This window comes from Daphnia carinata, chromosome 3 (assembly GCF_022539665.2).
Source record: "Daphnia carinata strain CSIRO-1 chromosome 3, CSIRO_AGI_Dcar_HiC_V3, whole genome shotgun sequence".
NCBI classification, from domain to species: domain Eukaryota; kingdom Metazoa; phylum Arthropoda; class Branchiopoda; order Diplostraca; family Daphniidae; genus Daphnia; species Daphnia carinata.
Genome location: NC_081333.1, coordinates 10,122,184 through 10,132,970, shown reverse-complemented (window position 1 = coordinate 10,132,970; position 10,787 = coordinate 10,122,184). Strand labels below are relative to the sequence as shown.

Genomic DNA, 10,787 nt, shown 5'->3' with positions numbered 1-10,787 from the left:
CTTAGCAGAAGAACGGATAGTGCCTTAGACTTGCTTATAGTCGATCGATTACATCATTGTTATTGGAATACTTTCAAATTATTCGAATTTTTTACTTGATAAATTTACGAATATTGGTACAATAGTAAAATGCGATTATCAAGCATACTGTGTGGCTTCAGAAAAAAATTACCTCCTGGGAACATCTGGACCGGGTAATAGAACCCTTGATTACCTCGCGAAGAAAAATGTGCACTACAATAACTTGTCTTACTCTGGTAGGAAACATCGAATGGTATACAAGCATAACGAAGAGAATGCGGAAAGATTACGAAAAAGGTTTGCCATTGAAGAGCAAAACATGTTTTATCTGAGACACTCCTTTTTAACACATGTAGGAACCATGCTTATTTATCAATTTTTAATTTTAGAGTCGTAGATTATGTTTATTAATTTCAACTATACTTCCAGGAAGAAGAAAAGGGATTTTCAAGGGAGTTGGGAAAACATGAGAAGTGGCTAACTGAAAAAGTAAAAGAAAAGCAAGCAAGGCCTTACCGACCACATGTAACTCTTGAGGAGCACCTTGGAGGTGCACTAATTGTTACAAATAAATGGGATTGAATCAACATCAATGTCATTTGTATTTAGTGAATAAAACATAAAATTTTTTTCAAATAATTTTAAAATTCTCAATTGAATTAATTCATGGTTCCTGTAACATGGTTGTCCAGCTTTGTGGATCATTGATAACTTCCGACTTCAGTAGACTTTTCTGCTGTCTTAACAAAGCAGCAAACTGGATTGCCAACGGATCACAGTTCATAGTAACAACAGCTAGTACTGTTTCCTTATCGCAAAGAAAAGCGGCAAATTTAAGGTTATCTATGTCACCATGCACTATTACATCATCAAAATCTGGTGCGTAGCCACAATAGCGCACGCTTTTTCCGAACATAGACGACCAGAAAAAAGGGACCGTTGTTTCGTTTATGGGTTGCGATAGCCCCAAAATAGTGAGCGCTGTGAAACACATTAAATGAGAAAAATTTCAACAGTCGTTATCGGATGTCGCATTACCTGCAGTACGGCCATGATGAAGCGCCATCTGCCAATGACCAATATTTACGAGTTTTCTAGCGTCACACTCTTCTTTTGCTCGCAAAGGAAACGACGCAATATCGCCGACAGCATAAACATCCGAACAATTGGTTCTCAAGCGCTAAAAGAAAAATTTCTCGTCAAGATCTAGATAGAGATTGCACCGAGCAAATAAGGAACTATACTTCGTCAACTGGTACGAATCCTCTACTATCGAGAATAATTTCAGAATCTCGTAGGAAATCTGTACTGGGTAAAACTCCTAGTCCAGCAACAAGTATATCAGCCTTTAAAACGCGACCGGATGTCAGACACACTTCCGTTAAGTTGCCTTCCTCATTTCCGAGCAGTTCCCCCACTTCAGCATCCATTATGAACTTAACACCTTTCTCTTCATGGAACTGTTGCAGTCTCTTACCAATCAACGGTCCTGAATTTCAACATATTTTGGAGAGATAAAACGGAAAATTACTTAATTTAACATTATACATTTTAATTACGTAACCGTACTGGCATTAATCATTTAATTACCGAAAACATGAATAAATGGAGTGGAACTCCTTCCCACCACCGTGACAGACGCTGCTTTGTCTACTAGATAAGCAGCAACCTCCATTCCGATAAAGGACGTTCCGACAATCACGACATGAACCTGGTCGTAAATAAAATAATGGTATATGGAAAATACGTTACAGCTTACTTCAATTTTTTTAAATACTTCTTTATTGTTTGCAAATGCGTCGATTTGGTTTGCATCGTTAGGTGTCCTAAGTAGAAAAATATTTCCTAGATGGGTTCCTGGGCAGGGTATAGGCCTTGGTCTGTTAAGGATTGTTGGATTTAGACCCTGAGACAGTACAATAAACTTCAGATTGAACTAATTACCTTCCTCCAGTCGCAATAACCAAATAAGTATATTTTAAAATGTCACCATTGCTTAGAAGTACTGATTTAGCTTCCACGTCCACGCCTTGAACGCTGACGTTAAGGACGAATTCGATATCGCCTTTCTAGAAATGTAAAATTATTTTTCTTTAATCAAAACAGTGTCTAATTCAAAATTTGCGTAAAACGTAAAAAAAAAAAAAAAAGTAATAATATTAGTACCGAATAATATTCATGGGATCTCAAAGAAAGCTTATTTGCTTCCAAATTCATTGCTTTGCTCAGCTTGGTACGATCATAAGGTAGAGCTTCATCCTTAGTCACGATAATAACTCTTCCGCTGAATCCTTCTTGTCTGAGGGTTTCGGCACAACTATGACCAGCCGCACCTATTTTTTAAAAAATATTTTATTTTGTTATGCCTCATAAGTTTCTCTTGGCTTGGTGAAACAGTAAAAAAGAATTAATATGAAGGCAAATATATTGATCAAGCTTCTACCTGATCCAATAATGACAACCATTTTATTGTTGTCTTCAGAAGCCTTACAGAGTGTCTTTGTTGCACCCTGACTGTTAAGGTGGCTATTGTTTCTTAAAGTGACTTTAACCTCATTGGTAGTTGGATCAATATTAACAGGATACACAGGTATGGGATCCAAAGCTGGGAATTCTTCAATGTCACCTAATGTTGTCACCATTCACATAACAAACCATCAAAATGGTAGGAAAAATGCATTTTTGAATTCAATATGTGGCAAAACAACAAAACAAAATATGATATGCCTATACCTGTTTTGGAGTTAAAGCATGCCCCATGCCAAGGGCAATAAACTTTTCCTTTACAAAATATGCCTATTTATTGTTTTAAAAATGTAGTATGTCAGAAGCCATCATTACAGATCAAATTACTTTGTAAACACACAACCTGAATTCAATGGGGCACCAAAATGGGTGCATTTTGCCCCCATTGCATAAACCTTCCCATTTTCCTTCACAACTAATACTTGCTTTTCACCAGCTTCAAACACTTTCATCCTGAAACCAAGAAACAAAAGTGAAAAAAATTATGGACTGACTGTACATATTCTTTTTTTTACTCATTTTCATGTAAATCTTCAGACTGGCATAGCATGTATTCTTTAATTTCTTCATCCTCATCACCCTCCAATGTTGGTTTAGAATTTTCTTTGGCATCTTTTCCTGTATCTTTGAAAATCCAACAATCACATAATCATTCACTGGAAAATTTGTTTCACACAATCTATGAGAATAAAGAAAAAGTTATATATAGATCCAAGCATAGAGATTACCTGTTGGTTTTCTTTCAGAATCAGCTTCTCTAGGAAGTGAACCAGACTGAGCAGCTGGTGTCCCACTTTCTACCTGTTGATTTTTATGTTGAGGTTTTACTTTCGGGCTTTTCGTACAATTTATGCCCATTTTTCCCGTTACGATCAAAACCGACACAAGCCTAATAGTAATTGCACTCACTACACGACTCAGTGTATGATAACAATAACTCAACAGAATTTATATACCTATACACACAGCTATCATCGATTTCCCTGTTATCACTGACCAATCATCAATCGACTAAGGAACAAAGATGGTGCTGTACGATTTTTTAAATCGTGATTGTGCGTACTACGTATGTCGTCAACAACCATGGAAGATTCCAAAATTCAATATTATAAGGTGAATTCATCACAATAACGTACTATTGTCAAGCTGACGCACCCAATGAAGGGAATGTTGCCTAAAACGCGAAAATAAAACTTTTTCGACTAAAACTAGTAACTCCGTGCGGAATGTGAACCATCATTAGCCTAATTGTGGCAAATGATTTTACCTTTTGAGGTTAGTTAACTTCGCACAAAACGAATAAGGATGAATTAATCACTTACCATTATTAACATTTTTTTCGGCTAAAAGCAAAACAGGGTGTTTCTGGATAATATTTCATTTAATAATATCTGGAAATCATTCGTTGAGGAAAGTTACCTGTGTCATGCCGTACTTTGGCTTTAGCTGTAAGTGCTTTTTTGTTTCATACTTTAGCCTACCAATTTCCACCGCGGATTGCAAGGGTTCTGTTGTCACGGTTTAAAATATATAGCCTTCTGCAAATGGGAAGCCTAATTAAACTGAACCGTATCTTACAGGTGTTGCCAACGTTGTCAATTCTTACTTATTAATAATGGCTGTCCGACACATCCTTTTTTGGCTGAAGCCCATTTTGAAATTTATCAGTTTTCTATCAGGACTTCATGACTTTTCTTCAATGTTTTAATTGATCAGTATCCCTAGTTCTCCACCAGTAGCTTTTAGAAGGTAAATTTCGATGGTTTCGTTCATATAGTTTACTTTTAAAAGACATTTATTTCGACGAACTGAACACCATCACTCACTGAAAGAGCTAAACAAGTGTAAGCAACCTTACCACGCATTCCCAAAGGGTTCATTTAACATAATGTATAATGCTAATATTAGAGTGATGGCAATACGATCCTATGTTGCCCAGTATTTTTAAATACATTACAGATAATTCAGATCAGAATAAAGACAATTTTAAAACCCTTATGCACATTAAACAGAAAAATAGAGGCAATTATCGCACATACATTTGCAACAACCTTGAACGTATCATTTAAATGCATTAGATTGGCATCACAAGAAGTTGATGATTGACAGGACGACAACTCAGCCGGTCGTCGGGTAAGTACCGCCATTACTTTCAGTTGGAGCTGTGCCACAGATCTGGCGTCTTGTGATTCTTCAATATGTAGAAAGGAAATCGCACATTGGCAGTATGAGCATTGCACATCATGGGCAAATTTCTTCAAGGAAGGACAGAAAATATTTTTTTTTTTCATGTCTTATCTGAGACTTGTGCGAATTAAACGCAACGAGGCCAAACTAACGTCTCTACTATTTTGCTCGGCTATAGTTGTCAACGCCATGGCGCTGCAAAACAAGACAAATTCAAGAATTGTAGAGGAGAATGAAGAAATTGAAACAGTTTTAAAGACATTTGTTCTATGGTAAAACATGTACAAAGTTGGCCAAGATTTACACAATTCGGTAACTAATGATCTGAGCTACCAAACGAAAATATTGCAATTGCATTATTTATTACTGAGTCAATGCAAGGCTTGGGAAATTCGAGAATATCCCAGCTGTTTTGATGACCATAGTATAGTGAGATGAACGAAAGAAAAATTTGAAGCATGGTTTTTCAATAGAAAACTTCCCGCTAGAGGGCCATTGGCAAACAATTTCTGTGATGAAAACCCAACCGAAATTTCACGGAGCAATAATGGTAATTTGCCTTAACTTTGTTTATTTTTATATTCAATTGTTGGTTGCCAATGCCTATTTCTCTCTTCCTTCAGGGAAAAAAGCGAATAATTGTACATTTTTACAAAAACACTATGTAAATCTAATAACAATTTTTTTTTTCAGAATCTGATTTTCGTGGAAATTGATAAGTTTTTTTTCGATTGCCATACGTTGATTTATTGACCCGGACCTATACTCCCGTAAAACAAACGGCTTACCATAAACTTTGTCAATTTCAGGGTCCGTTGTTACTCATCAAAGACGGCGAAAACAGCAAATTGGCGTCTGCCTGATGTTGCAAACGAGTAGATGCGACGGCCGTATCATAATTGGGATAGCCGGTCTATCACTTTCTGTCCATAGAGTCATTCCCGTCTTCTCTCAATTCCTCCCATTTCCCTTTTCAAACCTACCTCTCGTACTCGTATATGGGGAGTGAGCAGGAAAGGGAGAAGACCGGTTGCTGCCACCAGTACTGATTCATTGCAACAGTGGCGACTGTCGTGCGAGGTAGCATATTACTCTATCTCTTCTAACCAAGTAGTGAACACTTGCTCTGCATACTTCGTGCACTCGTGTGTTTTCTTTCCCCCTTTTTTTTTTTGGATTTGGTCCATACGGCGGAGGAAGTAGTGATACATAATCATCCTCCTTTCAATGCTGTCCATAGATTGAACGCCATTCTTTTGGGGCATCATTTGGCCGTTCAACGAGAGTGCAACGTGCGACAGTGCAAACCATCATCAAGAATAAGTGCATCGAAAACCGTTCAGTGTTTTGGATAAAACTCTTCGTTTTTACGCAATGTTCTCCATTGATCCTTACGTCTTCAGCTGCGTTCTGCTTCTAGTACTGGGTAAGTATCACATTTGTATGATGTATTAATTTTCATTGTTCTAGTCCAAATGAGATGCTATTTGAAGTTGTCTTGGTTGAAGATTGCGTCACTTGAAGAAATCTGGTTTCTTTAAGGCCGTTCGAGAACTTTGTGATAGAGTTGGAATTGGCTTCCATTAATTCTCGCCGCTCGGCAACATTACATTATGTTATGGGCACGATACATCAGAGAGAGGCCAAGCATGGCGCCTTCAATTAAGAGGATTAGATTTATATAGAGAGAAATCAGGGGAGAAGGGTCACCATTAGCGGCGTCGAACCGATCATTCTTATCTTGTTCTCTTTGTCTCACTTCTCGTCTGTTGAATACCACCACGACCAATTGACAGTGGTCTTGGTCACAAAGAGAGAGAATAATACTGAGTCAAAGAAATAAGCCCACAGAAGTGCATCGGCAGAAAGAAGGGCCCCTACTCATGAATCAAGGATGAGGCGCGTTTCCGCTCTTGAAACTAGCCCTTTACAGTGTATAGCACCATACGAAGGCTCTAGTATATTGTTCTTTTCTTTTTTTTCTTTCTTTTTTTTCTGTATTTTGTTTAACAGTTTCTAAATCTTTACGGTGTTCTCAGTTCCCGAAATGTATCATTATGTGGAAATTGTCAGGGAGTTAACCCCAAAACAATGTCAACTTTTAGCATTACGTAACCACACCAAAAACCTTATAATTCTGCAGCTTTTGAAATTATTGTCAGCAAGAAACCCGATATAAGTTTAAAATATTTCCCACGATACAAGAACAATGGCGAAAAGTTACATCTAAACAAGTGTGTGACGCTAGAAATCAGCAAGTTCAGTACGTGCATGAGTCACATACGTAATACGCTTACTGCGCCATTCGGCGATTACCATAGTCGAGATCTTCTGAATCTTCCTCGTTAAGTATTTACTAATCAAGCTATGGAGTGTATACTTTCGCACACACATATTCTGATCCCAAAACTAAAGTGAACTATTGGTACATACTGTATAAAAAATGACAACGCCCATTCGGGGGAACTCGAATTGACACAGCTGTAAAAGCTGCTGCATGCCGTACTCACATGTTTGTGTTTGTTGCGGGCATTTGGGGAAATGCTGCCATGAAACGCAATTGTATCCACATGAATGATCGTCAAAGTTTTTCATTTTGCTTTTGTTGTTTGTAGAATGAAACATAATCAACCCTCTCTTGTATGTATACAACAGTTTTCAAGCACTAATATCTTTTTCGTTATTATTTACAGTAAATGCAGGGCCCATACTAGCATCAGAGAATGACGTCGACGACACCTACAGAAGGGTAGTTCTAGTCGGAACGAATTTGAAATTGCCTTGCAGTCCACCAGATGCCGAAGGTGATTTTCGATCTCTTCGTTACTTACAAATACATTTGAATTGGTACGTTTTATTAAATCCCCCTTTCATTTACCAGATATATTAGAGTATTTCACTTGGAGTAAAAATGGCGTTCTGCTGCCCGACCGTTCTTCGACTGCCCTTCAATCTCGTTTTATTATTCAGAGTGACTTCTCTCTCCTGTGAGTAATTTTGCATACCTTTTTATACCTAAGCAAATATCATTCGACCGTATTGCACGAGTAACATATTTACGTTTAATAACCTGTGTACACACTGTCATGCTCGTGTAACGTTCTTTCTTCTTAGCATTGAACGTGTTGCCGAGGATGACGAGGGAAACTACTCGTGCAGCGTCCAGTCTCACACTCCACGTAAAAATAGATACTCAGTACTAGTTGAAGGTCCGTATAATGTAACTACATAATTATATTACAATTATTTCACACTGGTGTGGCAACATAATTAGCAAACATAGCCGGGATCCCTTTGCGAAGGTGGTACCGCATTTGGCAAATATGTGACATATTCTACTGGACCAAAAAAAAACATGTGCCTAATAGGTAGCTAACAAAAGAACATTGCTGACTAGAATGATTGAAATCGCAGCGAGCAGGATGGGCCTTGAGATTTTTATTTTCATTCCAATTTGGTGATTTCCACCGACCCTGAGCGCTTCGGCATCAGCAGAAAAAAGAAAGAGAGGAAGGGTGGGGTCGTGCGTCCGTGAGCTTGTGTCGCCTGTCTGGCTAATGCCAACGGATATGACGCTCAGTGGCATCATGTCTACCATTTTTTTAAAAGCTGAATGACCTCTTTTTCTGTTTACTATAGGCCAAATATTTTTCTTTCTCAAATTCCCATCAATTGTACCGCAGAAGGCTATTCCTGAATGTACGGTAGACTACCCCGGCATGCGACGGCATCTGTTATCTGATTATCTTTAATCCTGCCACGCTATAGTGGCATTGTTTGAACTTTTTCACGCGAATCCATGAAAAGCACGATTACATCATTGATGGCTCGTTTTTTTGATTGTGCTATTTATTGTAAAGGACCGTGAAATTTTGCGGTAGATCAAGAAACGTACTTCATTCCGTTTTACAACTGCACAGCAATTACATTCACGAGCAACGTAATGACATCAGTTAAGGGAACCGAGAGGAATAATGGCATAGGTTCAATTCTATAAAGGATCAGATTGGCATTTTATTTCAACGTCTTATCGTGCTGCTTTATATCACTTTAAATTTGTGCTCATCTATATAGGATTATAATTATAGATCTAATGATTGTACACTTGTTTCTCTCTTGTTATCGGGTGGTTGTGGTTCAATGATTGGGTGCTCGGCGGACCGCAGTTCCTGCTGCCATCGAGGAACTACTCCATCACGGTGGCAACTCACCCCACTACCAACTACAAGAAGGTAGCGATTTAGACCTTACCTGCATGGCCAGCGGACGGCCCTCTGCCTACAGTCACATGGAAATATCAAGTAACATTTCTTCTTCATTTCATCAGCATTTAGTATCGTAATAACCATAACCAAATGATTTAAATCGATGCCATTCTACTTGAAAGGGAAAAGTGCTTAGCGCCGAAGAGTCAATCGTTGATGTTTACCAGAAGGTATCCAGCGTTCATCGGATCGTTGGTGCCCGCAGACTGGATGCCGGCTCTTACATTTGCGAGGTAATTGTTATTGTTCATGCTGGTAAAGATAAAGGGCCTCATTTACTTGTCTTTCTTTTTTATTTATTTGTGTCAGGCGGATAACGGCGTTGATCTCCCAGCAACTGCTACATTCAATGTCGAGATTGCTCGTAGGGATCATTTGAATTAAAATTTTTGGATCTATTTAGTAATTAATCGAAGAATATTTATTATTGTTAATAAGATGCTCCGGAGATTGCGGTAGAACACACTTGGGTTCATACAGGATTGGGAGCGCTGACTGAGCTTGCGTGCACGGTGTACGCTCAACCAGCGGCTCAGGTAACAATTTAAAGCATGCTCATCCAATTATAGTCGATTTAATTTACCCCCCCATTCTCAACCAAAATGATACATGAAGGAACACCTTTTCCAAGTAGCTCGCTATTTGTATCACTTTTATAATATTTTTTCTGTTTGATTCATGTGCAGTGGGATAGAAGGGCGTAAGGTGGGTACAACAAAATCCAGGACAAAATATTCCAATGACCGTATAGGCTAATAGACAATGCCATTTAGAATCCGTAGTTGTGCATATCCTTTTCATTAGATTCAGCAGCCTACGGTTTCGGGCTGTATTTTTTACGTAAAAGTTCACACCGTCAATACTAGTTTTCCTACCTTGCAGTTTGCAGGGTTCCTGGTGGTCTGCCCCTATAAACCAAAGCCCTTTCTTAACTTTTCATAGAGCCTAACAATCATAGGGGGGGGGAATAAAGTCAATGTACCCAAAAGTTTACCTATATTATGACGCGTGGGTGCCCAATACTTTTACAAGAACAAGATATTAGATATTTTCGTAGTAAATCCGTATATACCACAAACAAGTCAACAACTATTGGTTTCCTAGACGTTCTTTTTTATGGCGATGGGGTTTCACTTGGCAGCTACCGGAAATCATATATCTTTAGTCTCAGAATAGCAATTTAGCACAGTCAGTTTTCTTTTGTGTGTTTACCTTTTTATATTGTTTTTTCTTTTTTTTGCACGAAATGTAAAGGTGACGTGGTTCCGGTCAGTTGAAGGTGTCGGAAACGGTGAAGGTGAAAGAAAGCATCTAGAAGTCCTTCCTTCGAATCGAATTGGAACACTGGTTATGTCTAACTGGCCGAAGCAATGTTCGCTTCAAGAGCGTCCGTGACGCAGATTTGGGGATCAGCACCTGCCGGGCCGAAAATCCCCATGGACAGGCGGAAGCCGCTATTGAAATGTCCGGTAATAAAATCTTAAGCTAGTTATACTAGAGTTAGATTTATTATACGTTAAGCAATTTAGAAAATCTATGCTTCCTTCCCGTCTTCTATAATTTTCAATAACGAGATGGTCGTTCAACAGAAAGTAAACATGCTAAAGGTATGTATTACGTATAACAGTTTTCTTTGCCTGCCGCTTCTTTTATAGTTATTACGACGTGATTTTTCACAACCCCCTGTTGCGTAGCAATATAAACAACCACCGGTTGACGACCAAACGAGCTTCGAGAAGATATCGTCAATTTTCCCTATGATAGCTTTAAGTTTTTATTCTTTTTTTA

General features: G+C 38.4%; 3 protein-coding genes and 1 long non-coding RNA gene across 6 annotated transcripts; 3 read left to right on the top strand and 1 right to left on the bottom strand.

Annotated features, from left to right (window-relative positions):
- The first annotated feature begins 34 nt into the window (after positions 1 to 34).
- LOC130688135 (uncharacterized) lies at positions 35 to 660 on the top strand. Its single transcript, XM_057511121.1, has 3 exons — positions 35 to 194; positions 262 to 373; positions 451 to 660. Exons 1-3 carry the CDS (start codon positions 130 to 132, stop codon positions 601 to 603), a joined length of 330 nt encoding a protein of 109 aa, XP_057367104.1. The 5' UTR covers positions 35 to 129; the 3' UTR covers positions 604 to 660.
- On the bottom strand, positions 605 to 3,694 carry LOC130688133 (apoptosis-inducing factor 3-like). Of its 3 annotated transcripts, XM_057511120.2 has the most exons (13): positions 3,504 to 3,694; positions 3,276 to 3,436; positions 3,063 to 3,171; positions 2,891 to 3,000; positions 2,755 to 2,817; positions 2,465 to 2,647; positions 2,188 to 2,354; positions 1,966 to 2,090; positions 1,799 to 1,901; positions 1,612 to 1,732; positions 1,266 to 1,510; positions 1,060 to 1,201; positions 605 to 1,002 (listed from the first exon to the last, which is right to left on the bottom strand). In XM_057511120.2, exons 2-13 carry the CDS (start codon positions 3,403 to 3,405, stop codon positions 686 to 688), a joined length of 1,815 nt encoding a protein of 604 aa, XP_057367103.1. In that variant the 5' UTR covers positions 3,406 to 3,436; positions 3,504 to 3,694; the 3' UTR covers positions 605 to 685. The 3 variants fall into 3 exon arrangements, with proteins under 3 accessions (XP_057367103.1, XP_057367102.2, XP_059350369.1); XM_057511119.2 differs by lacking the exon at positions 3,504 to 3,694 and having other exon boundaries at positions 3,276 to 3,497; XM_059494386.1 differs by lacking the exon at positions 3,504 to 3,694 and having other exon boundaries at positions 3,063 to 3,165; positions 3,276 to 3,497.
- Positions 3,695 to 5,606: 1,912 nt separating this feature from the next.
- LOC132087735 (uncharacterized) lies at positions 5,607 to 7,966 on the top strand. Its single transcript, XM_059494797.1, has 4 exons — positions 5,607 to 6,160; positions 7,428 to 7,538; positions 7,616 to 7,721; positions 7,849 to 7,966. The coding sequence occupies exons 1-4, from the start codon at positions 6,109 to 6,111 to the stop codon at positions 7,964 to 7,966; spliced, it is 387 nt and encodes a 128-aa protein (XP_059350780.1). The 5' UTR covers positions 5,607 to 6,108.
- Positions 7,967 to 8,893: 927 nt separating this feature from the next.
- LOC130688132 (uncharacterized) lies at positions 8,894 to 10,427 on the top strand. Its single transcript, XR_009420659.1, has 5 exons — positions 8,894 to 9,035; positions 9,122 to 9,232; positions 9,309 to 9,363; positions 9,438 to 9,535; positions 10,254 to 10,427. It is a non-coding gene; the product is annotated as an uncharacterized LOC130688132 (long non-coding RNA).
- Positions 10,428 to 10,787: the final 360 nt, after the last annotated feature.